The 26,438-nt window shown below is 48.6% G+C and overlaps 14 protein-coding genes across 14 annotated transcripts, besides 1 other annotated feature; 7 read left to right on the forward strand and 7 right to left on the reverse strand.

The window, feature by feature from the left end:
* Positions 1–26,438: part of a sequence feature (contig 1.100 1..337251(-1)) that runs on past both edges of the window.
* ANIA_05821 (hydrogen/calcium exchanger domain-containing protein) lies at positions 907–2,478 on the reverse strand (the record flags this gene model as incomplete). The annotated part of the gene is made up of 3 exons (XM_658333.1): positions 907–1,246; positions 1,309–1,605; positions 1,670–2,478. The coding sequence occupies 3 exons, from the start codon at positions 2,476–2,478 to the stop codon at positions 907–909; spliced, it is 1,446 nt and encodes a 481-aa protein (XP_663425.1).
* On the forward strand, positions 4,456–6,431 carry ANIA_05820 (cystathionine beta-synthase CYS4). Its single transcript, XM_658332.2, has 4 exons — positions 4,456–4,806; positions 4,874–4,908; positions 4,983–5,659; positions 5,706–6,431. The coding sequence occupies exons 1-4, from the start codon at positions 4,547–4,549 to the stop codon at positions 6,339–6,341; spliced, it is 1,608 nt and encodes a 535-aa protein (XP_663424.1). The 5' UTR covers positions 4,456–4,546; the 3' UTR covers positions 6,342–6,431.
* Positions 6,524–7,811, reverse strand: ANIA_05819 (Signal recognition particle receptor subunit beta). Its single transcript, XM_658331.2, has 2 exons — positions 7,476–7,811; positions 6,524–7,410 (listed from the first exon to the last, which is right to left on the reverse strand). Exons 1-2 carry the CDS (start codon positions 7,677–7,679, stop codon positions 6,661–6,663), a joined length of 954 nt encoding a protein of 317 aa, XP_663423.1. The 5' UTR covers positions 7,680–7,811; the 3' UTR covers positions 6,524–6,660.
* ANIA_05818 (putative beta-1,6-glucan biosynthesis protein (Knh1)) lies at positions 8,181–8,722 on the forward strand (the record flags this gene model as incomplete). Its single annotated transcript, XM_050612800.1, has 2 exons — positions 8,181–8,615; positions 8,699–8,722. 2 exons carry the CDS (start codon positions 8,181–8,183, stop codon positions 8,720–8,722), a joined length of 459 nt encoding a protein of 152 aa, XP_050467088.1.
* ANIA_05817 (glutamate 5-kinase) lies at positions 9,094–10,578 on the reverse strand (the record flags this gene model as incomplete). Its single annotated transcript, XM_050612803.1, has 5 exons — positions 9,094–9,921; positions 9,983–10,078; positions 10,128–10,238; positions 10,291–10,478; positions 10,542–10,578. 5 exons carry the CDS (start codon positions 10,576–10,578, stop codon positions 9,094–9,096), a joined length of 1,260 nt encoding a protein of 419 aa, XP_050467089.1.
* Positions 10,809–11,689, forward strand: ANIA_05816 (putative metalloprotease atp23; the record flags this gene model as incomplete). The annotated part of the gene is made up of 3 exons (XM_050612809.1): positions 10,809–11,065; positions 11,137–11,396; positions 11,462–11,689. The coding sequence occupies exons 1-3, from the start codon at positions 10,834–10,836 to the stop codon at positions 11,687–11,689; spliced, it is 720 nt and encodes a 239-aa protein (XP_050467090.1). The 5' UTR covers positions 10,809–10,833.
* Positions 11,958–13,385, reverse strand: ANIA_05815 (aurora family serine/threonine-protein kinase; the record flags this gene model as incomplete). Its single annotated transcript, XM_658327.2, has 3 exons — positions 13,150–13,385; positions 12,146–13,090; positions 11,958–12,092 (listed from the first exon to the last, which is right to left on the reverse strand). The coding sequence occupies exons 1-3, from the start codon at positions 13,243–13,245 to the stop codon at positions 11,958–11,960; spliced, it is 1,176 nt and encodes a 391-aa protein (XP_663419.2). The 5' UTR covers positions 13,246–13,385.
* On the forward strand, positions 13,648–14,594 carry ANIA_05814 (protein jipA; the record flags this gene model as incomplete). Its single annotated transcript, XM_050612818.1, has 3 exons — positions 13,648–13,982; positions 14,036–14,429; positions 14,481–14,594. 3 exons carry the CDS (start codon positions 13,648–13,650, stop codon positions 14,592–14,594), a joined length of 843 nt encoding a protein of 280 aa, XP_050467091.1.
* Positions 15,077–16,258, forward strand: ANIA_05813 (uncharacterized protein; the record flags this gene model as incomplete). The annotated part of the gene is made up of 2 exons (XM_658325.2): positions 15,077–15,166; positions 15,269–16,258. Exons 1-2 carry the CDS (start codon positions 15,101–15,103, stop codon positions 16,256–16,258), a joined length of 1,056 nt encoding a protein of 351 aa, XP_663417.2. The 5' UTR covers positions 15,077–15,100.
* ANIA_05812 (bifunctional aminopeptidase/epoxide hydrolase) lies at positions 16,555–19,183 on the reverse strand. The gene is made up of 10 exons (XM_658324.2): positions 18,767–19,183; positions 18,623–18,707; positions 18,330–18,552; positions 18,153–18,270; positions 17,981–18,100; positions 17,770–17,895; positions 17,698–17,711; positions 17,407–17,635; positions 16,866–17,353; positions 16,555–16,811 (listed from the first exon to the last, which is right to left on the reverse strand). The coding sequence occupies exons 1-10, from the start codon at positions 19,091–19,093 to the stop codon at positions 16,685–16,687; spliced, it is 1,857 nt and encodes a 618-aa protein (XP_663416.2). The 5' UTR covers positions 19,094–19,183; the 3' UTR covers positions 16,555–16,684.
* Positions 20,180–21,189, forward strand: ANIA_05811 (uncharacterized protein; the record flags this gene model as incomplete). Its single annotated transcript, XM_658323.1, has 3 exons — positions 20,180–20,367; positions 20,422–20,611; positions 20,683–21,189. The coding sequence occupies 3 exons, from the start codon at positions 20,180–20,182 to the stop codon at positions 21,187–21,189; spliced, it is 885 nt and encodes a 294-aa protein (XP_663415.1).
* Positions 21,460–23,063, reverse strand: ANIA_05810 (putative Xaa-Pro dipeptidase pepP; the record flags this gene model as incomplete). Its single annotated transcript, XM_658322.2, has 3 exons — positions 21,460–21,721; positions 21,778–22,810; positions 22,900–23,063. 3 exons carry the CDS (start codon positions 23,061–23,063, stop codon positions 21,521–21,523), a joined length of 1,398 nt encoding a protein of 465 aa, XP_663414.2. The 3' UTR covers positions 21,460–21,520.
* Positions 23,411–24,829, reverse strand: ANIA_10737 (uncharacterized protein; the record flags this gene model as incomplete). Its single annotated transcript, XM_050612824.1, has 1 exon — positions 23,411–24,829. One exon carries the CDS (start codon positions 24,827–24,829, stop codon positions 23,411–23,413), a length of 1,419 nt encoding a protein of 472 aa, XP_050467092.1.
* On the forward strand, positions 25,419–26,289 carry ANIA_05809 (uncharacterized protein; the record flags this gene model as incomplete). Its single annotated transcript, XM_050612827.1, has 2 exons — positions 25,419–26,074; positions 26,150–26,289. The coding sequence occupies 2 exons, from the start codon at positions 25,419–25,421 to the stop codon at positions 26,214–26,216; spliced, it is 723 nt and encodes a 240-aa protein (XP_050467093.1). The 3' UTR covers positions 26,217–26,289.

Raw genomic sequence — 26,438 nt, forward strand, 5'->3', positions numbered from 1 at the left:
ATCTACGACGGCGTTCCTACGGCTATTACGGACTTTTAATCTTCAGTTTCCATGGGACCAACACGGTAACCCAAACCGGTGGAGGCACCTGATGCGCAAGGAATGCATACGAATTCTCTGCGACGTCACCTCTCACCTTATTAAACCACCCATCTTGGCTAGTATCCGACCACCTTTCGCGCTTGTACAGGTATCTGCCACGCGCCAATGGTTATCACGCTCATTATAATATTTCTTTTGTTGTGTACCACCACCAATCTAGCCTTGATGCTTGGGTTTTTCTTCGCGCCATGTACCACTAACATCTGCGTGGTTGGATTCCTGCCTTATCGTTTCTCTTTTCTTTACTCTGCGACGGATACGCTGTCTTCTCCCTTGCAACCCCGGGGTTCTTCTCCAATTTTGAAGCGAGGCATCTTTGATGTTATTACTTTCCATGTTTCTTTTGTTGGAGTATCTGGAGCGTTCTCCTGCTGTTTCCTGGGGCAACTTGGGGCGTTTTACATTGATTTTTTTTTATTTTGCAAGTCTCTCACAGATTTCATTCGGTTGTAATTTCTTGAAGCTTTTCCCTTTCCAAATGACCTTGATGGGCACGGATCAGGAAGGATGATCAAGCCGGCTTGAGCAGCAATGTTTGTACTTAGAATTACTGCATGAATACGACCACGTCTAGACGCACAATCTCCCTACTAAATTACCATAGTGGCATTTGCTGTCATATCAGCAAGGCAGTTGCATGATTGTAATAAACAGTTAGCTCTCATAATGCTGTCCGACCATGGTCAAAATCCTCAAACTTATTAGCATGATAAATACGATAATACCTTTGGCATTGCACCAGCAACACACTCTAAACACTCGCTGAATATGTTTTGAGAGGAAAAAAAAGCATGACACCAAAGATCACAACATAAGCCGATGAGCGACTGCCTCTGCCGCGGCTTCCGTACCCCCTTCACTACCCAGCGGTTCGACTGGCGGATAGTACCACGTGGTAACGGCGATAATGATGTATACCAGGACACAAAGACCGCCCTCGAGATAATTCGACCTCCCATCGCGTAGGAAATTGCCGACAACAAGAATTGCCAGGACCACAAGGACGATCATGAATATTTCATAATTCAGGCTTACGTCTTTGTTGAGACCCCAGCCAACGATCACGGCCAGAGGCGCGTTTAAGAGGGCCGTCTGGATTGATGGTCCAAGACAGTGGAAGAGGGCAAAGTTGATTTGATTATCCCTGAGTAAATGCACAAGTTAGTAAGTTTCATGGCTTGAACGGCTAGAGGATAGGTTGTTTACCAAGCTTCGTCAATAGCGGTGAGGTGCTCTGCTGCTTTCTCGACGACTGGCACGAGGATGAGACCCATGAAGTTGTCCGGCACGCCTTGCTCGAGAACAATATGCTCGATTTCGTTGACGAGGAAGACGGCCGACATGCAGACAAAAGTTAGGGCTATGGCGATTGCGATCAAACATTCGGTGAGAGTGAGCTTGGCGCGTTTTTCTTCCTTGTCACGGTCTTCGTCGCGGTTCTCGTCATGCTCCAGAATCTCGTCAAATATGGTGTGGTGGCTGTGGAGGTTGTAGAACAGGAACCTGGTGGAGAAATAGCGTTGGTAAGTATATCATTAAGGGATTAAATATCAGGAGCCGAGCTCACATCAAAAAAGCGGCCAGAAGGATGATTGCAGTAGCTCGGCTGATCTCCAAGGTTGAACGAACTATATCGGCTCGCTGGGCAGTGGTGTTCGTGCTGCCGCTAACCAATGTCGCGTAAAAGGCGCTGGGAATCAACAGGCCGAAGCCTGCGACCAGCAATAGGCCCGAGCCGACTTCACTGACGGCCTCATGGAACACCTGGTCCTCACGACCGAGACCTCCGAAGAAAAAGCATAGACCCAGGCAGAGAAGCAGATTCGCCAGTATCGACCCTAGGATGGCAGCTTGGATGACGGGTATCAGGTTTCCACCTTGGTCGTTATGGATCAATACCATGAACAGGACAATTTCTACCACCGAACTGAGCGTGGTTTCGAGAAGGACGCCGAACACCTTGGGGAGCTTCTTCGCAAGCTCACCTCCGGCGAAACCAAGCAGATTTGCAGATGGCACCATTGCGATGTAATTCAGGGCGAATATCCACACGTGCAGATCCGGTCGAGCGAAGTGTATGGCGACGGCCGCAGGAACAAAAGGCCACAAGACATTGACTATCATAGAGAGGGTACAGGTGCTCCTGAAGCAGACCTTGAAGAACAGCAGAGGGTGAACTCCGCTCCTCCCACTTTGCCCGGCAGTATGCACTCGAAAGAGTTCCCGGCGGAATTTGTGTCGCTCAGGGCCATCATGTATGGGAAGCGTGCTGCCGTTGCCATTGCTGGCGTGAGCAGCTGGGCGATTCAAGTCGGTCATCAGCAGACTCTCGTTACCCTCCTGAAAAGACGAGGGTCGACTTGCTACACGAGGCATCAAAGCCGGATATAAAAAAACGTCAAGTGCAGTTGCAGGATCAGGGTCAATATACCCCCAAGCTTGGCGGGAATAAAGGGCGGTTAAAGCTCGAAAACGCAGGGGCGCTCAGAAAGACAAACAGTTATCGGTCCTTGCTATAAACACTCGTGCAGTAGAGCATTGTCAAGCCCTACTCAGCTTGTGAGAGAGAAAAAAGGGTGAAATAGAGAGCACTTGCACCGAAGGCGAAGGTCGAAGGTCAAGGACGGCAGCACTGTGGCTGTGGCACAGACGCGAGCTGCAAGAACATTAAAGGACGATCGCAAGGTTCAAATAAGCGCGACAATGGATGATCAGCCTCGAATTTCGAATTGATGAGCTGGCAGTGGAACTGTGGCACAACCATGTGGGATAGTCTTTGTGGGCTAGGCTTGTTTTATATAGGAGCCAAAATTAAGTAGAGGAGTCAATTGAAGTGATTGGGGGCGGCATTAGTCCGGAGAGTATATTAACACGTATAACGAACAACTTCATGGCCATCACTTGGGCTCTCTGCAGTCAGACAGTGTTAGGGATCCCAGCAATTGGACGGTCTTGTCCAGAGACTTATGCATCATGGGGGGGGGGGGGGCTTGGCAGAACTCTTGAAACAACTTGGCTCGTTTTGCTAAAGGCTCAGCTTCATGTCAAGCAGGTCAGTGGCTGAAGGTCGGCCATTACCTTACTGTATAGGAGTACTATTTATCCATAGTACTTGTTATGGTTCCACTCGCAGCAGTCCAGCAAAGAGTGTATCCACGTTGCAGCATCCATTATCATTAAAGCGGCCAATGCTTCTTGTCGAGATGACGATGCCGCTCTATATGCAGCCTGATTTGCCATTTGTTTTTTTATAGTGAAACTGTCCTTCCCAACGCTGTAAGCGTAAGGAGCATGGAGACGTAAGAAACTAAGTATGCTCCAACCCACCCAGCACAGCCACAATGGAGTCTCATTAGGCTCGTCTCGTTTATATCTTTTTAGGGGGTTGAGCCGATAAAGTGGACCGGGCCCGTGACCGTGAAACACAGGGAGAGGCTAGAAACCGTGAAAAAGGGTCAAAGGACGAATGGCATACCTCCACTCTTTATCGAGCGTAAATACAAGCCGGCGATTATTTCTGCATTTAAAACAGAGCTGAGGCGCGATATTGGTAATGCACAATCAAAGCGACTTTTCTTTCATTAGAAGAGTCTGTGTACAGTCGATGTACCCGAAACACCTTTTTGTTCGCCTTCCCTTTTGAAGTTTTGCGTGGTCCGGCGAGCGCGTCTGTCCTATTTCTGAGCCAACTGGGCGCGATGAAGCTGCGTCGTAATTGAGATGTCCACTCCTGACTCTGGTAGTGTACTTGTCTGATAGTTCATCCACGATCATCGTGTTCCTTAAGGGTTGTGTAGGATGTGTAAGATTGTTGCGGTGATCGAAAGATTAGTTTCCCACGTAGGTCGCTTATAGCGTGATATCAGCATGCCTGGAAAGCTACCAGAGCAGTGTTCTGTGGCCTAGCCTAGTCTTCCTTTCATAGCACCCCCAGGTTCCGTTTCGATCGCATTGATTTACCTGATGAGGGACTATACACTTAGTTGCCTATGCTGTCAGGATATCGACAAACCCGTATGGCCGTATCAAAGGTCGATCGTCTTCTCGGCTAAATTGTGGGGTCAATCTTTTTGACATCTAAAGAGGAGCGATGTGATGTGCAGATCCATCCATCAACATCACCCATAGCCTCAGTGCCGTAAATGCTAAGCATTCAAGTATCTCGTCTGCCATTGTGTGTTCTTACCAAGGACACCAGAGTCCGAATCGGGAATAGTCAGGGCAACATCAGATGGCGACAAAATGGCGAGACTTAAGCGGGCGGCTATCCTCGGCGAGGGGCATTCTGCTGGTTGCGTACATTGAGTTTTGAACTTTTGTCTCATTTCGTCTCATTTCGATTCCATTTTTATAAATTTCCTTCTTTATCTCACTCTGTTGCTCTACTTCTACGAATCAATCTATCACGATATCCTGCCATCTTCTTCTAGAGGTTCAAGCTACAATGTCTTCCAAAACGACACCCACCGTCCCGCCGGTGGCTCTCGATTCTATCACGCAACATATTGGCAATACTCCTCTTGTGAGGTTGAACAAACTACCGCAGAACCTCGGGATAAATGCGACGGTATATGCAAAGCTAGAATACTTCAATGCAGGCGGAAGCGTCAAAGATCGGATAGCTCTTCGCATGATTGAGGAAGCCGAACGGTCAGGCCGTATCAAGCCAGGCGACACTCTGATTGAACCTACCAGTGGTAACACGTATGTTTTCTGATTCTTCAAGGATTCTATTCAAGGAGTGTGCGTTCTAAGGCGTCTTTTCCCATAGTGGTATTGGGTTAGCTCTCGTCGCGGCCGTCAAAGGTAGGTTTTGATAGACGCCTGCATCTGTGCCATCCACTAACTGTGCCACCACTAATTTCCCGGTTCACTTACAGGCTACAAGACCATCATCACCCTTCCAGAGAAGATGTCTGCTGAGAAGGTTTCTGTTTTACGGGCTCTTAACGCGACCATCATCCGGACTCCTAATGAAGCTGCATACGACTCGCCCGAATCCCACATCGGCGTTGCGAAGCGTCTTGAAAAGGAGCTACCAAATGCGCACATCCTAGATCAATATGGTAACGAAAACAATCCATTGGCTCATGAGCTCGGCACTGCGCAAGAAATCTGGAGTCAGACTAAAGGACAAATTAAGGCGATCGTTGCTGGCGCGGGTACGGGTGGCACGATTACAGGGCTCTCGCGCGGCCTGAAGAAGCACAATTCCAACGTTCAAGTAATTGCGGCGGATCCCCAAGGGTCAATACTGGCTCTCCCAGCTGCACTAAACGAGGAGCATGCCAATGAGCCATACAAGGTCGAAGGTATTGGGTATGACTTCATTCCACAGGTGCTAGATCAGCACGCCGTCGACAAGTGGTACAAGACGGACGACAAAGAATCCTTCCAGTATGCTCGCCGTTTAATAGCTGAGGAGGGCCTTCTCGTTGGTGGGAGCAGCGGAAGCGCAATCGCGGCCCTGGTAAAGGCCGCTAGGGACAACATGTTTAAAGAGGGTGATGTTGTCGTTGTGATTTTGCCAGACAGCATCAGAAGCTACCTCACAAAGGTAACTTACCGCATGCACTCAAGCGATATGGCATATTGTTAATCAGATACAGTTCGCCGACGACGATTGGCTTGCCGCCAACGATCTCCTACCTTCGTTACCGACTGAAGTCATCCTCCAATCCTCCAATAAGCAGACTCAAGGACAAGACGACGCTTTTGCCGGTAGTAAGGTTAGCTCGCTCCGGCTCAAACCAGTGACAACCGTCCACTCCAACGTCCCTTGTGAGACTGCCATTGAAGTCATGCGCGACAAAGGGTTCGATCAACTTCCCGTTCTGGCACCATCAGGCAGAAAGCTTGTCGGCCTGGTTACACTCGGAAACGTTCTCAGTCGATTGACGCACAACCGCGCAACTGGTAGGAGCCCCGTTGCCGACGTAATGTTTGATTTCCGCACCATTTCCGAGGTCGTCACCGATCCTCGAGACATGGGTCTTGCGAGCTTGGAGCCCAATCAGAACGGGAGGGATGCCCCCAAACCACAAACCAGGAGCAGGAAATTCGTCGAGATTACTATGGATACATCTTTAAGTGTACTGAATCGCTTTTTTGAGTGGAATAGTGCGGCTATTGTTACGGAAAGAGATGAAGGTGGGACTCTAAGGCCCGTGGCTGTTGTCACGAAAGTTGATCTTCTTACCTGGATGCTCCATCATAAGAAGAACGGCGCATCGGAATAGACGGGTTTCTCCATACTCATCCGGACAATCCATCGATTCCCCTCAGGTTTATCATTCTGTGATTCGTAAGATCAGACGCAATAGAACTAGAAGAGTTACGAATACGATCGATGCGACATAATCAGAAGACTTTTGTGCAGTGTGTTTTGACATACGGGTTAGATTACTTATATTGGGTTCTTAGCTATGCACGTGATATTAAGAAATCAATCTATATGCACCTAGCAGATCCAGCTATGTTTTCCTCTTCTATGCGTAGTCATACCTCATTTGGTCTCTATGGGTCTTGAGTAGGAGGGAGTTGCTAGCGAAACAAGCCTCACAGGCACTGGCCAACCCATTCCTCCCATCTCCGTACGCCGGCGCCCACCTCATCGCCATCGTCACCCTTAACAGCTCCGCCCACGACATCGACTTGCACGCCGATTTCGTCCTTCAAGGCCCTGAAGCTGAACGTGTCCTTGAGATCATAACTTCCCAAGATGTCATCCTCTCCTTCACCATTACCATCGTCGGCACTGGCGTCCATGATACCCTTGCTCTTAGACTTACGGATCCGATCAATCTCCGCTTCTAATTTCTCGCGCACTGACCCGGGCGGCAGCGCGGTGAAAAGATCCTGCTTGTTAGCTGCAATAAGCACAGGGATTTCAGCTGCAGCCCTGGCCGACGACTTGCCCCGCTGAAGGGCACGTTTTTGAAGTATCAAAAGCACATCATAGAGGTACGAAGCGGCATCTCGCAGGGCCTCAGTTTCAGAGATGGCCGCGGTGTCGACCATGAAAAGAACACCACGCAGCCTCGATTTGGTATCTTTTGTTGTGGACATCGATACGAGCTCGGAGAGACCTTGCGAACCTCTCAATTTTCCATGGCCGGGCGTATCCTTAACGCGGTATTTGGTCGGGTTCCGTTGAGCCTCTTTCAAGGATGTGTCATTGACTGACCGGTACTTGTTGGATCCAATTGGGACGGAGACAGGAAGGCGAATCGTAGCAAGGGTTGAGGTTTGAGAAGTATGTGTAGGTTGTGATTTCGGCTTTGCGGCAAATGATGACTTTGATTCAAGCTGTCCAAAACAAGTGGTCAGCCAAAAATAGCATTCACTCTCGACGTCCGCGGGCAGATACATACCAAAGTCAACAGAGCAGTTTTACCTGCTCCACTGGGTCCTAGAAGGAGGAAATTGCTTGACGGCGGCGAGGCTACCGTCCGGTAGAAGATCAGATGAAGTAGTATAGGGACGCCGATAGTAATGATCACGGCGACTGCAATGCTGAAAAGGCTACCCTCAAGCAGCTTTGTAGCTACTGCTTCAAGTAGTTCGTAGGCAGCCATCGTGTGACTGGCACAGCTGAAAATGTAAATGCCGGTGCAGGTAAAAGAAGGATGCAAGGAGAATCAAATTGAATCGATTTTATTCATTACGTGGGCATCGTTTTAAAGAAGGCCTCTAGACTCCTCACCATTCGAGGTTCAAGCCAGGAGTCTACTCCAAGATAGTGGAGCTTGTTTCCCAACGCTACGAAGGACCTTCAGTGGTAGAGATCACGCCACCTTGAACAAGCTTACTGATGCCTCAGTATTGAGGCAAAAATCCCGATGCTTATCTGCCTTATTTTGGAGGCAATAAATGCTTTGATTCAAGGGTCTGCATACCTGGAGCTTCGAAGGGGGATGCCAGGACGATCGAAGACAGAAAATGAAAATAATGGAGCTTTCTATTCATTGCTCTCCTGCTTGCGCTCCCTGATTCTCCTGATTCGATTCTGTCATCCTTCTTTTTGAATCAACCTGTTGTCGAGTTTCAACCGTCTAAACTATATCTAGCCGTACATTATGCGTCTCAACTACATATACACAGCCACTCTAACTCTCGCTCTGGCATTAAGTGTCCTAGCAAGTACCGGCGGGTTTTCCAGCACCAACACAGCGATCGAAACTCGCAATATTGGAACAGCAGAGTGGATGGAGTATGATTCGTTATCGCCAGATCTAAACTCCGGGGTAGACCACGGAGCAGGTGATCATCTGCGCCCTCAAAAACGAAAACTCGTTGCAGACCCATATAAAGTTCCCTATCCTTTGCAGACTGGCCCAACAAGATACGCCCCGTTGGCTAAGAAGCCCGGGACCGCGACTGCAACCACCTTGCCAACGCCTCAGTTTCCAGCTAGCCCGTACAAAATTGCCACCAAATACCTGAACCCTGGAACTGTTCAGACTACACTTAGCGCTACTGAGACGCTGTCTGTCACGATGATGGAGAACACAGTACGTGAATGCGTTATATGTTCTGCAGATCCCCCCCTGATGTTCTGTGTGGTTGATCAAACCCTGTTGACGGGTAAATCTAGGCTGCTCCGGCACCACACCCTTGATTCTTGCGATATAACATATGGTCTTGATGGTGACAGAGAGGCAGGGAATTGGGAATGACTTTGACTAGGTCAAAGTGTATTAATAACATGGATACTTGGCTTATAGGACTGGTCGATACGATGCCTTTGCAGCACAGTAGATCCTTGGTCGGCCTCCTCATTGTCATCCTCATGGCTCTAAGATAATTTTCCACCAGCTCAATGTCTTGCTCAAATGCTATATTTACAGTAAGATAAATAAATCAAACGGATAGGGTGGGGTATATACCAAAGTAAGGGTTATAGAACGCTCAGTATGATGATTTGTTACCATGAATAAGCATCAATCGTCTTCTATGAATATAGAACATGATATTGGCAACGCGCTGAAACTATCGTCGTACTTGTTCGTCATTATCGAAAAAAGAGATGTTTTCTCGCAGCGCAACGTATTCACTATCCGCATACCCTAGTAATGACTGGATATGGGTGCTTCGGTGACCCTTGATCCGGGCTATCTCGAGGCTGCCATAGTTTACCAAGGCACGTCCCACCTCTTTTGGCTCTTGGCCTGGATGAAGAAAATCGCCATTGAGAGATTCGGGAGATATTCTCTCCACAACAACTATCCGGACTGCTTCTTGCTGCCCGAAGTGGCCGTCTACGTCAACAACACCTGCCGGAAGAAGGCTCGCTTTCTTCTGAAGTGCAGTGTATGCGCCTTGATCAATATACAGAGTACCATGAGGCTTCAATCCGTGGAGCAGCCAGAATGTACGCGACTGAATGGGGGTTTCGGACGGAAGAAACCGAGTATGCAGAGGTGGGATTGGCGTCTGCGGTTTCGATGCGGTAATCTCTACATCTGCAGCATCGGCAAGAGCCGCTTGCCTTGAATGCTGGAGGTATCTCACGATCTCATGGATGTTCCCGGGTTTTGAGCTCTTGGTAATTATTGTTGTCACACCAGCGCTCGTCCCCAATTTCGCGGCTGTGATTTTCGTGCTCATACCCCCTGTTCCAAGGGCAGAGCCAGCAGATGAAACGTCCGCTTCCAGTGACGAAATGTCTGAAACTACCTCGATCGGCTGTGCGTCAGGATTGGTTCGTGGATTTGCTGTATAAAGACAGTCGACATCGGTCATCAGAAAGAGGTAATCAGCCTTGACCATCGCGGCTGTGATGGCTGATAATGTATCATTGTCACCAAATTTGATTTCCTGCCAAACCAGGTTAACATACGTATCATACTACTGGTTGCAATCTCTGATGGTAGCTTACCGAGACTGCCAATGTATCATTTTCGTTGACAATTGGGATTACGCCCATGTCAAATAATTGGGCGAAAGTGTTTTGCGCGTTAAGGTATTGAGTGCGCTTGCCATCATCAGAAAAGTGGCTTTTGTTCAAGTGAGCAAAAACTTACATCGGCAATGTCATTGCGAGTCAAAAGTATTTGCGCAACAGGAAGACGGAGATGTGAAAATAGACCGTCCCAGAGACTCATGAGCCGGCACTGGCCAACAGCTGCTAACGCCTAGTCGGACCATGTTAGCCATACATACGCCAAATATCGAGGCAGTTCACACCTGTATACGAGGAAGATATTGCGGTCTCTCATCTACGTCCATTCTCCGCAACCCCACGCCAACAGCGCCAGAAGAGACAAGAACGACATTGTGGCCATCGCGATGGAGTTTGGCTGCCGTTTCCACGATGAGGGTCAGAATAGATAAGATAGGCTCATGAGTATTCTCATCAACTATAGAACTTGTGCCTGTCCGAGAAAGTTAGTACTTCAGAAAAGTCAAAGAAAACATAGATATAGGACCCCCCGCACCTAATTTGATGACGACGGTGAGGCGCTCAGAGACCATGGTGGTTCCGTACTCGGATAAAATGGAGAGATAGACCAGTAGCAACTTCCAGACAGCGCAGCCAAGCAGATAATAGGCTCTTCACTCCAAATTTTGCTAATATTTCTTGACTCATTCATGCGTGGACGAGAATGTTTAAGTATTTCTGCCGTGGGCCACCGCCGACGTAAAATGCGGAGAGCATCCGAAATCGCTCTTGACCTAGACCATTGTTAGCAGCACAACTATATCTGCATCTCCGATTGTCAAATAGACATGCCAAACTCCCAGACGTCAAATAGCCAGCCCCAGGTATCTGAAAAGGATGTCGATACCGGCTTCCGAAAAGGAGATGATACCTTTACGCATTGGCGCAACGTCTTCAACATCCTCACTGGCAGGATGACGGACGAAGGAATAGAACAGTTTCGCGTTGCGCGAGATCTTAGAAATGAAGCAGCAGACTGCAAGCGCTGTGAGGATCAAAGGGATTATTTATTACAATGGAGTGAGCTTGATACCTACCCTAATCAATTGTAAACTTCTCAAGTTGTGTCTAACAAGAGATGCAATTGAAAGGCCCGATCATCCGGTATATGAGCGACAGTATCCGACAGCTGGGGGGCGACTTGTCAAGCCATAACATATATTGCCGCCGATGTACAAATCGGAAAGCAGGCGGTTTTGATCCTGAATACGGGATCCTCATCTGCGCAAACGAGATGAAAGATCAAGGACACTTGGAGGATACAATGGCTCATGAAATGGTCCACGCCTATGACCACCTAAGGTTCAAAGTTGATTGGACAAACAACCTTAGGCATGCAGCTTGCACAGAGGTAACAATGGCGTCCCTTTGTGGATGTCCTATACTTGCAGACGTGGAAGGACTAATGGCAAACAGATTCGAGCCAGTTCACTCAGTGGAGAATGTCGATGGGCTCGAGAGTTCTTCCGACGCGGTCAGTGGAAGCTTACACAGCAACACCAAGAGTGTGTTCGACGAAGGGCTGTTCTGTCAGTAATGGCAAGGCCGGGATGTCAGGATAAAGGCCATGCCGAGAAGGTTGTGAATGAAGTCTGGGATAGCTGCTTTAGGGACACTCGACCGTTCGACGAAATCTTCCGGTAGTGGCATTTAATTATTATGGCACACTCCTCTCCCCTTCTGCTATTCATTTGCGGCGTGAGGCGCTTTAGATGTATTATAGTGTATCATAATTTAGGACGCTGATAAGATTATAGATCCTGTCCTAAGTAGCCTATGCTAATAAGAAACTTCATGGCTGGAATAAACTCGACGCAGACCACGAAACTCCATGCACTGAAATTGAACTCCAGGAAACAAGCAATCGCACCAGACAACAAAACACCTTAACCCCTTGCTATGCAAATGCACATCATACTTTGCCATCCTTCGACGCACCCGAACCTCGTTTGATGGTCCGATCATCTTTGACGCAGTGTTTAAGAATCCAGGGATGCCTCTGGATCTCATCAAGCGAAATGCGTTTTTCGGGATCAAGCACAAGCAGCTAAGGAAGGTTAGTCACCCAATGAAAAGCATATAATGACGACAGTGGTATACCCTTTTGATTAAATCCTTAGCCTCGGGGCTAACAAAAGAAGGAACTTGCATATCTCCTCGCTGAATCCTCCTTTGTGTCATAACCGGAGTGTCTTCGAATGGCGCCTCTCCGACCAGGAACTCATAAGTCAGAACACCCAAACTCCACAAGTCGACCTTCTCATTATAGAAGTTGCCCTGGGGGTTTGAAGTGAGCATCTCGGGAGGCAAATAATCCAGTGTCCCGCACATTGTTTGCCGACGGTTGTTCGGGGCATGGACGCTCCAGCCAAAGTCGCTGATCTTGATCTCTCCGTGAATCCCTACCAGGATATTCTCGGGTTTGATGTCACGGTGCATGACATGTTTCTTGTGGAGGTACTTCAATGCGGATGCCATCTGCGCGATATAATGCGCAGCCTTCCATTCAGGGAATCGGTGCTCTTTGCGTAGGTGCTTGTACAGCTCTCCTCGACCGGCAAATTCCAAAATAAGGAAGATTCGCTTACTGTCCTGGAAGTGTCCGAACAGTCGAAGGACATTCGGGTGCCGTAGGTTGCTTTGAATTTCGATCTCCCTTCTGACCTGCTTCTGAACCCCGCCCTGCTGCAATTCGGATTTGTGCAACACTTTGAGTGCACATACGAACCCAGATGAGCGTTCTTTGGCGAGGTACACCCTGCCAAACTTCCCTTTTCCCAGTGGCTTTCCGATTTCAAACATTCCAAGATGTAGTTTCCTAGGTGCCGGTTGCTCGTATTCACCATTCTCGTCTAGATTCCGTAGCGATGCCGGATTTTGAGTGCCTTTGCCCGGGGACTGGGAAGCGTTCGCGTTCATGGCATTGACCTTATTGTCATTGGTATTCTGCAAGGCCAGCTTAAGCAGATTCGACCGGTTGGCACCACTTGTTAGCTGTCCTGCTACCCCAAGGCCGGAAAGGGATACAGCGGTTGACAGAGAGCTCTGCGACGCCAGTATTAGCAGGGGAGCTCCTTGCTTTCAATGAGATATAGCCGCTATACCTTGTGCTTAGGGTAGCTGGTGCCCTTATTCCCATTTCCGGAATCATCCTTAACGGAAAGGTGCTCGAAGCGAGCTTCCAAGGTCTTGGTGGCCATGAGTGCAAATGAGAGATAATTTATCAGAGCGCAAAGGAAAAAAAATTGAGTACAGCAGGGTGGTCTATGGTTCTCTTTTAAGCAAGCATTATTGAGTGTCCATATAGGAGTATAATTGAGGTTGGAGTCGAGAAGCGTCGGTGGTCGATGGAAAGGTATTTGAAGTTCGAGAGAACAGGTCGGGGTGTTTGTAGCCGCAGCTAGAACCGTCACCACAGCAACCTGTCGGACTAGACCTTTCTCCGGGAACCGCGGGGTATTGAATGCCGCCTCCGCAGCGACCCCTCCATTAAGCTATTGTTACTGTCATCTGAACGATACGTTGAAGACGTGGCAAAGACACGAGGGGAAACCGCGAATCGCTTCCAGACCTGGCTATTCCGGCTATAGAGGAGAGACAACATGGCGTCCAATAGCCGCACGGCTTCTGTACCTATCGCGGGGAACACGGCCGCAATGTCGCCTACCTCGCAGCGGCCAGACACCATTACTGTCAAGGGCTTCAAGATTTCAACCCAAAAGCTTCCAATTCTCAAGGCAGGGCCCATTGAAGCAATGGCGAAAAAGCTTGGTATCGCCCCACCAGAAATGATCTTTGGGGATAACTTTGTTTCTATTGAACATGAGAAGAGTGGATGGAGCATTCACTTCAACGCTTTGGACGCCTTAGACCGCGTTGATAAAACGGGAGAATCAATGCTTGAGGTAGCACATTCAAAAGAATGGCAAAAAAGCAGGTGCGTTCGCGCATTTGGTTGTGACCGGTTCGGGACGGCTGATATATTGACAGAGAGACAACTCATGAAGGTATCAAAGATGTCATCAAACCATTTGACTGGTCCTACAGTACAGATTACAAGGGCACTGTATTGTCCATTCAAGGCCCCGACTTCGAGGAGACCTCAAAGCCCATACCCATTGAACTGCTGAAACGCCCTGACCCAATACTTTTCTTCGATGAAGTAATATTGTACGAAGATGAACTCGCCGATAATGGTATTACTATGCTGTCTTGTAAAATTCGCGTTATGCAGGACAGACTTCTTCTTCTCTCGCGGTTCTTCTTGAGATTAGACAACGTTCTTTTCCGACTTCGGGACACCAGGGTATATGTCGATTTCGAGAAATCAGAAGTTATAAGGGAGTATCAGTCCAAAGAGTGTGATTACGGCATCGTCAGACAGGTGGGTTCGCTGTGAGAGCCAAGGAATTCCAAGGCTAACTCATCAACATAGAAGTTAGCAAGCGCACGGGATGATATACCCGCTATCATGAGGGACCCTAACAGGCTCTCCGAACTTCTTCCCCTTGTTGACCGACGACTAGAACGCGTGGTTCTCGACGGATAGATTGAGTAGCAGAGACTGTTCGTACGAGAGAATATTGTTTGGCATAGAGGTGCGAGCAAGTTCCTCGAAGATCTTGATAGACCGAGGGAACTATATCCAGACGCATATCCGCGACCTGCTCACTAGCATCCAGTTCGAACCGCCAGCCGGGCGTCTATCAACTCAGCACAGCGTTTCAGGCCTGTGAGAGCATTTCTGCGAGCCATGCACGCAGCGCGGTGATATATCAAATGGCCATCGCAACATAAAACAAGCATATGCAATCAAGTGGAATTCTTGACTCACACTTGTAGCGCATTTATCATGTAAAAGCTCATACTTTGAGGTAGCAGGCCTCACAGTAGACTTGGATCTGCCAATCAGAGCATGTATTACTTAAACCGATGCGTCAAACAGTGCAAACGGTCGACATCATCCCGGAATTTTGTACTAGTCTCAGGTCAGGCTTGGTAATAGCGCTGAAGCAGTAAGTATTCCTCACGGCGCAGTCTCTAAGTCATTCAAAAATGCCTCCCAGATACTTTGATAGATTGTGGTCCCAATACCTCACTCATCAATCTATCAAGTTTCAGGTACATATAGCCCCTTTCCGCCCGAGCAGCTGTTGTCGGGATACAAGCTATAGCAACTGTCGGCAGAAACAATTTCGTTGGTTCAACTGACTGAGAACGCAGACACAATTCTCTAAACTGCCTCTACCATTGTTCACATCAACTCAACGCTCACTATGCACAATGTCAGCGAACTCGCGTGAAGCTGTAAACTACCGACTACCGCGGTTAGAGCTCCAGAATGCCTCCTTCCGACGACGAGCATCTGCACAGCTCTCTGGCTCAAAGGCACAGAGCTGTAGGTATGCTTCTGGTTTCTTGCCCCGACTTGCGAAAAAGATTGTACCGATGGCGCAACGCCCCGGGGGTGCGGCCGAACAATATATTGCCTACGGAATGACCCAGAGATTATTCGAGGCTTGTTCCAAGCAGGGGGATTACACGATCCCGCAGCTGAAAGAAAAAGGGGCTCAGGTTCCTAAGACCGAAGCTGGGGAGGATCTGGGTGTTGGAGAGGGATGGTGGTATAAAGGTCTGCTTTCCCCTATGCAGTTATTTGACGTCGAGCCATTGGCGCTGACGTCTTTAATACCAGAGTTGGGCCTTGTTCCGACATTCTCGACATGGTCACAAATCACATTTTTACATATGTACCTTTTGATGGTTCGGCTGCGGGCGTTGCCCTCCCGTGACAGTTTGCAGACGTACTCGCGCCATTTGATCGACCACTTCTCGCATAATGCTGAGTATCGCATGGATGTTTTACACGGATTGACAAGCCGTGCCATCAGAAACAAGTTTCTGAAGGATCTCTTCATTCAGTGGCGTGGTGTTCTCGCTGCATACGATGAGGGTCTTATCAAGGGCGATGCCGTGCTAGGGGCTGCCATATGGAGAAACTTGTGGAAGGCGAGCTATAATACCCCTGATGGAGAGGAAATTGATTGGGAGAAAGTTGCTCGCGTCGTAGCCTATATGCGGCGGGTGCTCTCGGAACTGTCGGAGCTACAAGAGGCGGATCTGATCCTTGGGCTAGGGTCACTCGATTGCGACAAGCCCGGGATATTCTCACCTTCTAAAGCAGATATGCTTTTGGTAAAGGGGAAGCATTAGCCAACTCCATATAAGGCTTTGCTCCTTTGATTATGAGAGGAGCTCCGTATATCTTCGGTCCTAATGTGGACAGGCTTCCCGTCGAAAGGCTGTCCAAGCGGTTCGGTATCAACGCCTGCTGCCTATGAGCTGCCGTTGGTTCGTCTTGGTTTGATACTGGTCATCCTGGTTTGGGAGAAGCGATGATTATGCGCATACAAAGACAAACTGCCCCCCTGTTCACACCAGTACTTGTACGATATAACTTGGATTACGAGAGAAGACACGATTGTATACTACAGATTAAAGCGAAGATTCTCAAGTATTTACCATTGCGCCCTTAAGAGCTGCACTCGCTGCTTCTGCAAGCTTTTATTGCCTTCGCTAAACCAAAGGTGAGCAAGAGCAGCTATGCCTGTGGCCCGCAAATGACTTGAGCTACGCATCTCATGCATCTTTCTTACCGAAGAGATCTTTCTCGACCATACCCCTACATATGGGGTGGTAGAAATCCTTGTGCTTTTCGAAGGTATCGATCGCCACCTGGCGGTCAACCTTCTGTAGAGCCCGGTACCTACGTAATTGTGTTAGCTCCAATGAGTGATAGTTTCGCAATGAAATGTCTTACAGAGGCCGCACGAATTTCATCCTTCCAATCCTTCCCAGCAGATCTGTGGTCGGCCCGATGACACTCTTATCGGCAGCCTTGAGGCCAACCTGAAGGTAGAGATTGGCAACCTCAATGTTCTCACTCCCAGTAAGTCCGTAGACTTCACCCATAAGTTTAGAGAGTTCGGCGGTAAGTGGCCGCTCAAAAAGCAGGATCTGTTCCAGAAAGACCACTATTTGATTTGCCGTCAAACCCTGAATGTCGCTCGGCTGAGGCTGAAATGGAGATTCGGGAAGGGATCTCCACTTGCCCGCCAGCTCATACACAACATCAGCCAGCGAGGTGTCAAATTCTGGTTTAGGAGGCAGGCCAGGCTTGTAGAACCAGGAATCCCAATCCAGCTCCTGCAACAGTCGGGAGGCTTCAGCATCAGATTTGAAGAAATCTAAAAGAGTAGCTTTGAAGTCGTAAGAGTCCAACGACTTCCCTTTAAATGTAGTAAAGTACTATGAGAGGTCAAGATACAGCATTACGAATAATGAGCATGATGATAACTCACATGGGGGATGAAGCGGTCGAATTTTTCCTTCCCGACAAGGTTTTCCAGATGGAACAGGAAGTTGAATCCTTTCTCGTATGGTATGGTAGAAAAGGCGTCATCAGGGTCCTCGCCTTTGAGGTTTGGTACTAATTTTGTGAACTCATGGTCATGGCTGTAGTGCTCTACAGAATCCCTTAGAGCTTTCCAGCCTATAATGGCCGAAAAGTGACGGTATTTCTCGCCGTGTCTGTGGGAAAACATGGGTCAATAAAAGTGCCAACTGACAAATATAAGACCTACAACACTTACAGCGAAGCTAAAATCTATGCAATGGTCAACAGTGCTCATGTATTGCATAAGGGGAAGTGTTCTGCTGCTTACCCGTCTCTCGAGATACACTGTCCAACCTTCATTAAGCCAGAAATGTTCCCACGAGGCACTAGTGACAAGATTGCCGCTCCAACTATGCGCCAACTCATGCGCAATAACATCGACATTCTCTCGGTCCTAAGGATTATGTTAATTATATGTAGCCTTTGAGCTAAAGTACACGTCATGTATTGCATTTGTGTACTGCTTTTGTAGAGCGCACCTTTGAGATTATGCTAGGCGTTGCGAAAGTAAAGACCGGGTTCTCCATGCCGCCATACGGGAAGCTGGGTGGAAGGATCAAAACGTTGTACTCACCCCATGCATAAGGATAAATGATTTCCTAAAGGCAGATCAATGGCAAGGCCCACTATAGGTAAAGGCTATAAACAAACCTCTATCGTCTTGATAAACCTCTCTGTATCAGCCTCGAGCTCCCACTTGCATTCCTCAAGCTTATCGGGACTAGTTGCAACGACGCTTCTAGGTCCGATAGCAGCTTCCGCGATATCACTAACACGTTAATTAGACACACGAACTGTAAAGTGACGGGTAGGAGTCATTGCACTCACCCGCTAGCGAGAGCAAACAAGTAGCTCGGAATGGGCACTTTTTGGTGAAATCGGTGGAGGGTTTTTACGCCAGACTGGGGGACAGTCGAGGTACTGCGAACAGGTAGCCCGCTGGCAATTACAGGCAGAGGGGAAGTAATGTTGAAATCGAAAGTGCACTTGACATCGGGCGTGTCTTGACACGGGAAGATTGACCGTGCATGGATAGCCTGGCATTGAGAAACTGGATCCCAGCGATGATTAGTCGTGAAACCACAACACATTAACCACAAAGCTCAGAAGGTAATACTAACACATGTATGGATGTTTCTTGTTCGACGTTTGAGCTGGAGTCAGCCATTGGAGTGCAGTGCACTCCTTAGTGGTCTGCACAGCGATCTATAATAGTGGTTAGTATATTAGCTCAAAAGGCAGCCTACACGACTCGCTCAACACACATCAACATCGATTATCTCGTTGAGTCCCACGGGATTTTCAAGTTTGATTTTCAGAGCCGTGCCATAAGGGCCCAAGGGAGGGAGAAGTTCCCACGCTTTCACAGGCAAGCCCGCCACCTGGACATTGCGTATGTCCACATGATGAGAGTCGAGGATGATCTCGTCCGTCTCAGCGTTCGTTATTGATCTGAGCTTGTGGACGACGTTCCCTACGAGTTTCTTTTCCTCAAAAAAGATCTCGAAGTTGGCAGTAGTATGAGTGCAAAGCCAGTTGTTATAGTTGGACAGGGTATTTGGGTCCCTGACGGGATTCATAAGCGTCGCCATGCTACGCCCGTAGAGATTGAACCTGGTCAAATTGCTGAGGGTAGCGCTTTGAGATAAATTGATCTTCCGAAATCGAAGCAACGGCGTCCGGAACATACGGCAGGGTGGTCGTGGTGGTCGTGGTGGTCGTGGTGGTCATCGTGAGAAGATTGGACGATTTTGGAAATGTGTTACGTAGCTGGCGGGAAGATCCGATTCCCGTTGTTAGCCGCGCTCTCTTTTTATCGAGTCTCAACTGGAGAATGCAAAGTTACGATTACTTCTACTGATACAAAGCTGGATCTTACAGAGATAAATACTCAGGTATTCCTTTCAGCTTCATATGCTGCTGTACCCTATAGTACGCATAGCTTGCTGTAGAAAGTCGACCATATATAGGGCTTTGGTCCTGCAACTTAATGTAGCTGGTATGAGGAGAAATAGATTAGCTACAGTATATTTTTCATTTCTGAGCGCTTGCACGGAAGAGACTTGAGGCTCACTCAGAAGTCTCAGCCAGCAAATGTCCCTGACTCATCTCACAGGTTAACTTATTTATCTTCGCAAGCAGTGCCTGAGGCAACAGGGTTCGAATTGGCAACGCCGCGTAGCGCAGCTGTCTGTCGCTCGAGCAGGGAACGTCGTCGTAGCCGCTTATTATATACTTCGCTCATATGTTGGACAGGCCGGCACTGCCGATCTGGTACAGTAAGGACCCAAAGTCCGATAGGCGAAGTGGCACTTGCCTTGGCAGGAACACTACAAATACAGGTCACGTGAGCTAATATAGTCGGGAACTTTGCTACTGTATCAACCGACGATGCGTGCGCAATTATTCACAGCTCTGAAACGTCTGCTGCCATAGATCAGCATCAAACTCGAAGAATGTATTGGAGATCAAGCTCAAATGAGGTCATTGGCTTAGTCACATATGTTATTAAAGCGCCCTAACAGCTCAATCTTAAAAGCTTGGGTATCTCAATTCTCAATTTATCAAGCCTAAGCCGACACCATCCCAGCTTAGCTGTGTCCTCCCTTGACTCCAGGTACCGTTATACCAAGTACTGTCATATCGCTCAGTGGTATGTCCCAATACCATATTCAAGAATGGATTTGATCCCCCAAGTTCAAGTTTCAACGAGAGAGGAGAGAGCGCCCGCAGCAAGAGCGCAGCAAACTCCTATTGATACCGAGGCGACTCAGGCTACAATCGCAGGAGAAGATGCAGGACCGGCTGAGGTCGAAACGCAGCCAGCAGAGGAGCCCCAACTCCCCAAACCTATCCCGTTTCCCGGGTACGTTACACCACCGTGCTGAATCAACTACTCAGCACTCCCCTCTCTCTCCAGTTTGGCAAGAAAGGATCAGCGGTTACGGTTACTTTTGATAGTGACATCGGGCGATAGGTTCCTGACTTCGCCAATCGTGGAGCTTATTGTCGGAAGTAACGACAAGAGAACTGCCATGACTGCTCACCAAGACCTACTCTTAGAGTCGTCTTTGCTATCTGATCATGTCAAGGCCTTTGATGATGGTCCGGTACGCCGAATAAGCTCCCGTCTTTAGTGTTTATCTTTCACTAACTATAAGATCCCCATTTTTTTTCGCAGCGTCATATTGAGCTTCCAGATGACGACGTAGAAGCATTTGGCTACTTCTTACAATATCTCTATACACGGGATTATTCTCCATCGGAGACAGGAGCGGATGAAGGAGCCGACAATTCTGGTGACCGGCTTCTCAAGCACGCTCGTGTGTACACTTTGGCTGAGAAGCTGGGTATTTCTACGCTGAAATCCCTTGCCCATTCCAAAATTCACCGTATCAATAGTACTTCGCTCGGTGAGTTGGAGTATGCTCGTTATGTATACGCAAACACCAAATCCGACGATGTCACTATCCGCAAGCCTGTGTCGAACTTCTGGGGTATGAGAGGCCACATCTTGCGCCATGAGTCGGAAGAGGAATTCAGACAGCTGTGTCTCGATGTCCCCCAGTTTTGTTTCGATGTGTTGAGTGTTGTTCTAGACCAGAGGGAGAAGCGTGCTCAAGATGCGGCTGAAACAGAATTTGCTGTTAGGGGAAGTGGCAGGAAGCGACTCCGCAGTGGCCTATGAGTGATATTCGCTGTATCATCTTTTGGTGAACAGCGCACAAGAACGTTTGCTCTCTGTGCTTGCCTCACTATTTGCGTGTTTATACGTTCTTCTGGACGCCGCGTCGCACTTTGTGCGGCGTATCCAATGAGTCTATACCCCACAGCGGCTGACCCGACTACTTCCTAAGATTCTTTGCGGTCAACTAATTCACTTGGCTTGGTTTTGTGCACTTTCTAGGATCTTAATCTACTAATTTAAACCGGATGGAAAACCTGCATCTAGACAAGCATAGACACAAAGCTATTTCGGCATTTTCCTGAGGTACGCGGCTCTATCAGGGATCACAATTCTAGGCAGCTAGGCTCTCTACCTCCTCAATAGTCTTGGGTGCTGTGGTTAAATTATCATGGCCATCCTTGGTGATATGAACATTGTCCTCGATACGAACTCCACCGACACGCCAGTACCGATTCAGAGTACCCACGTCAATATACTTCTGCAGATCAGGGTTCTTGAGGAATGGTTCAATAATGAAACGGCAGAAGTAGATCTGCACGGGAGATAATCAGCAACAGAGATAAAAAAACGACGGGTATGGAATCTTACACCAGGCTCGACAGTGATGACTGACCCAGCCGGCAGCCGTCCCCGTACCCGAAGATACCTGAACATAGTATCTGTGTCTTCGTAGTTCGGGTTGCCGCCGGTATCATGTGTGTCCATTCCAAGGTAATGGCCCAGGCCGTGCGGGAAAAAAGCCACGCTGATTCGCTTGTCGAATAACTCGTCCTCGGAGCCGCGCAGAATGCCCAGTTCGAGCAGGCCCCTAATGGCCACGCGGTGTGCGTGCGCATGGACATCCTCCCACTGAACACCCTCCTTGAGCATATCAATGCACTCCAGTTGCATCCGCAGAACTATTTCATAGATCTGGCGGGTTTCTGGTAGGAATTTGCCATTGAGAGGAAATGCACGGGTAATATCTGCACAGTAAGTGCGGTACTCTGCACCGGCATCGATCAGGACGTTGTCCTTTCTCCGGTTGGTCACCGGATCGATTAAGTCCTCGTCGTTCTTCCCATAGTGAAGAGTGGCCCCATTCTGGCCGCACGCAACAATTGGATGATAGGATTGCTCGCGAGCTCCATTAGCGATACAGGTTGCAATGAACGCGGCTTCAATTTCGCGCTCGTTGGTGGCAGACTTTGATGCCTTGATAGCTGCGATGTGGCCCTTTGCAGAGATATCATTCGCCTTCCTGAGAAGAGCGATCTCGTAGCTGTCTTTGACGACGCGAGTCCTCTCAATCACTCCTTTCAGGACGTTGAAGTTCGTTTCGGAGAAGCCCTCGAATTTTGTACCTTCGGACACTTGCTCTGCGATAGCAAAAGCAGTGCTATTGTTTGCATGCGACGCAGCAATGTTCGCTAAGGTAGCATTGACTTCTGTCGTCTCCAGGACGTTATCGACGTCATATCGCTCGAGAGCTTCAGCTGCTGACAACGGCAGACCAGACCAAATCACGTCATCTGGGTTGATTGGAGGAATGAATAGGGTTAATTGGTCAGAATCAATATTGTAGACTAGGGACGAGTCCGGAAGCAGGCATCCGGAAAGATAGAAGAAAGGGCGACGCTGTCTGCAATAGTCGGCGGGTCAGGAAGGGTTGCGTAAATACAGCTTGGGGAAGAGTGTGCGACAGGATCCTCGCGCACCAGTAAGGCGTACCTAAAGGGCACCGGCTCATCGTTATCCTCAATTAGACGAGTTTTTTGCGCTTCTAGATAAATAGCGCCGCCGCTGTGGCCAAGCGCCTTAAGGCCCTCGGCCACCCGACGAGCATGAGCCTTGGCTGGGTATTTGTCCGCAAGGATACTGTCCAGAGAAGTCATGGCTATTCGATTTCGTGCAGTGAAGAGATTCGAGAGCGCCCGTGTCGGGCGATGTGGAGCTTTTATCTCAGTCCGATGCAACGCGGCTTGCATCGGGCCTATGTTGCTACAGCCTACAGGGTGGGGTATCAGTAACAGCGGGGTACCCGCAGCTGGAATATTGCGCGATATCTGTACATTCGCACAATGCGGTGAACTATTAACTGGCAGGATTTTCGTAATAAGATGCTGCAATGACTCAAATGTTCGCCTTTTAGGCTTAACAATAGCAAACTGGCCATTAATCGCTTCATAACGCCTATCAACAGAATGGGTAGCTCTTAACTCCTTGTAACATGAGACGAGCTTTACCTAAATGCACCGTTCTCCTGAGTGCCGACCGTAACCACATCTTCAAACTCCATTTGCCATTTGTCTATCTCAGCAAACTTCAGAGCTTGCAATCGTAACTCCTCGCTCAAAAAAGCTTTAGCTGGAGCTTCCTGCCCCAGATCAAACTCAGAGTCAAGTTCGTCGGTATCGAGAGCTGATGACAAAGGTGAGGAAACTTCCATTGGCTTGTTCTCTTTAAGATAGTTTTTTTCTTCATGCGAGCTAGCCTCATATCGCTTGAATTCCTTGCCATCCTTATCATGAGTATTCGAGTTCAGGTTTGCCCGATTAGTACGCAATGGTTTCGTACTCGTTGGCGGCCGTGGCGCTGGAGACCGCTTCTGCATAGGTAAGAAGCTCAATTCATCGTCGTCTGCCGCTGCTGAGGGGAGATCATCTTCCGAATCACTAAGCACATCAAATTTTGATAGATTCTGGCGTCTTGGCCTTCTTCGGCGCCTTTGGGGTAAGAGCTTATTTTGTAATGCTGCCGTCGGTAACTGGAGTTTCTTGTCTTTTGCTGGTGCGGGCTTCGCATTGCGAGCCCTTCTTGTTCCAGGTGGTAGCCTATCTGCCTCCTGGGTGGACGTTTCCAGTGTACTATTAAACACAGGGCTGCTCATGGGTGGCACCATAGTCTCGCTAAAAGCTGCCGGGGTTTCTGCTAGGCCATGTGACTCAACGGAGGCTTCGCTCCGCAAGGTTGCCAATTTAGGTCTTGGAGTCCCAGGCATGATGCTCGCGAGATAAAGAGGTGATTGAGGCTCGGGTCTGTCGGTTGATCGTTTGCGCTTCGATGAGTTACCAATTGATGGTAATGACGGAGACTTGTCAAGCGAAGATATGGCGGGTCCGAGGACAAGTGACTTTCCCCTTGAGATGTTCAGTGGCGTTGATTCATCTTGCGGGCTCAAGCCGCCGAGAAAGTCATCGTCGTCTAAATCTGATGACCCGTCCTCGTCTTGCATCATATGTAGAATACTCGCCTGTCGGGGTCGCCGTCTAAAGTTGCTCAGTATGGAACTTTCAAAGGCAGGAGTCCCTTGGACTCTCGAACCGTTATCCCCTTTGCGTCCAGCTATGGAAAGAGTCGAGGAATACCCGCGAGCCCTCGTAGGTGGTCGGCTACCTGTAACTCCTTGTTCGGTTCCTGGGGACGACCCGATCGCAAACTCATGTGCTTTGCTTATGGGTGTTTGGTTCCTCAGTTGGCGTATAATATCAGACGGGTCGGCGCTGTCTGCTAGTCGCGAATTACCCACGGAATCGCTTGTCGGCGAACGGGAAATTCCTCTAGATTCAACAGTACTTCGTGGTCCATGACCCTGGGTGTGGTCCGAAACCCCTAGAGTCCTGGTCGCCAAACGATTGCGCTTAGCCGCTGGTCTCGGCATGACTTCGGCGAGCTGCTAATAGTGTATGTGTGGGAGCTCGTGTCTACTATAAAGACACCAATGCGGTATTACTGATGGCTGGGTATGTGAATAATTGGCGTTCGAGTTGTAGCAGTGGCGGTTAACGATAATCATTGAGGTTCTCAAAGGAGACCCGTTTGTTGTTTTGATGAATTAATGGACGCGACGCGACTACTCCAAATTGGGTAAAGCGGGGAGACCCGCTGGCCAGACCATGTTCGGCTTCAAAAATAGTGCATACGCAGCCAAATATCAATATTGCTGGCCCTGTAGTAGGATTCTCGCGTTCTACAGCAATCGCTAGGATAACTCAGATCACCAAAAAGACTGATATGGATAGTCAACAAAGCTTAGGTATGGTGGGTCTGTTTGAGCTACACATGCAGATACTAAAATTCTAAACAGTTTTGCGAACTAGCACTGAATGATATTTTTCATGTCAACCACTTCCAATATACAAGTGATTATCGGAAGCAGGATACTCACCCTATTACTTTCTCTATAAGAAAGCCTTATATAATACCTCAAGTTTACAACCATCGCTGGCTTGAGTCAAATAGTCCTTAAAATGACACTGTCATTGTCATCAACAACACTTCCAAGAAAGATCATCTACGCAATTATCAAAGAGCTTGACAGACCTGACAAACTGGCACTTGGCCTAACGGGTCCTTACTTTCTGGGTATCCTTGCCGACTATTACGACCTTGATCGCTACCGCAGCAATCCTGACGCATGGAAAAGGCTCGGTCTTCCTGCCGGCGTCACTTCCTGGCACGATTCAGCAGCACATGCAACTGTTATACGGTACCTTACCCGGGCTGGGTACAGTGATATTGAGGCTGTATCAGTATATGATGATGAGCGAAATCATGATGATAGACTAGAAGAGGGCGAGGAAATGGATGTGGATGAGGATGGGGATATGAAAGAAGTCGAAGAGATTGATGCCGACTCCCATTCTGCAGGCTCCGTTATTCTCGGTGAAACAGACATCCCTGGGCTCGGTTGTCGAGGCGGCTCCGAGCTCTTACTATCTTACGAAGATTCTGATGAAGCTGTTGATGACGAGCTGGTTGAACTGCTTATCTCTGAATGGCTGGATAAGAAATTTGGCATACTAGATGGCTGCGTTGTATGTGCAGATTGCTCGCGATTTATGCTCTGCTGCAGGCCCGACGGTAGCCCCAATTCTTTTGCGACGAACATGTTACACCGCCCGAGGTGAGTTTACGAGATGCTGTATTTCCTGCGGATGTTTGAGTGATGGCTGCGATTTATCCCACTGACAGTTTCCAGATGGTTCAGGCATTGTGGTGATTGTGAAAAGGGTTATAGAGTTGCACCAGGGACAATGTTGGCCTAATAAATAGCGAGAAATTTTGTCTAGATAGTACACTAACCGAGCCATTCAGCGAAGTTTTGATCTTCCAATTTAGCCAATATCATTCTAGCAAATTTCTCGTCTCTGACTAGACGGATTAATCAGAAGAGCAGTCCATCATGATTTTCAATCAGACTAAATCTAGTGGCTCCGTTGAGCATTCAACACGGACGACGGACCGTATCAGGGATAGTAAAGGTATCC

Source organism: Aspergillus nidulans, chromosome I, assembly GCF_000011425.1.
Source record: "Aspergillus nidulans FGSC A4 chromosome I".
NCBI classification, from domain to species: domain Eukaryota; kingdom Fungi; phylum Ascomycota; class Eurotiomycetes; order Eurotiales; family Aspergillaceae; genus Aspergillus; species Aspergillus nidulans.

Bases quoted from the DNA above. Each gene is read 5' to 3' on its own strand.
- ANIA_05820 (XM_658332.2), top strand. From the start codon at position 4,547: ATGTCTTCCAAAACGACACCCACCGTCCCGCCGGTGGCTCTCGATTCT. The intron at 4,807-4,873 runs GTATGTTTTCTG...CTTTTCCCATAG, and splicing joins GAACCTACCAGTGGTAACAC to TGGTATTGGGTTAGCTCTCG. The intron at 4,909-4,982 runs GTAGGTTTTGAT...GTTCACTTACAG, and splicing joins TCTCGTCGCGGCCGTCAAAG to GCTACAAGACCATCATCACC.
- ANIA_05812 (XM_658324.2), bottom strand. From the start codon at position 19,093: ATGGCGACGCTTATGAATCCCGTCAGGGACCCAAATACCCTGTCCAAC. The intron at 17,896-17,980 runs GTGCGCTCTACA...CATAATCCTTAG, and splicing joins CGCCTAGCATAATCTCAAAG to GACCGAGAGAATGTCGATGT. The intron at 16,812-16,865 runs GTAAGACATTTC...ACAATTACGTAG, and splicing joins ATGAAATTCGTGCGGCCTCT to GTACCGGGCTCTACAGAAGG.
- ANIA_05819 (XM_658331.2), bottom strand. From the start codon at position 7,679: ATGGCTGCCTACGAACTACTTGAAGCAGTAGCTACAAAGCTGCTTGAG. The intron at 7,411-7,475 runs GTATGTATCTGC...TGTTTTGGACAG, and splicing joins AAACTGCTCTGTTGACTTTG to CTTGAATCAAAGTCATCATT.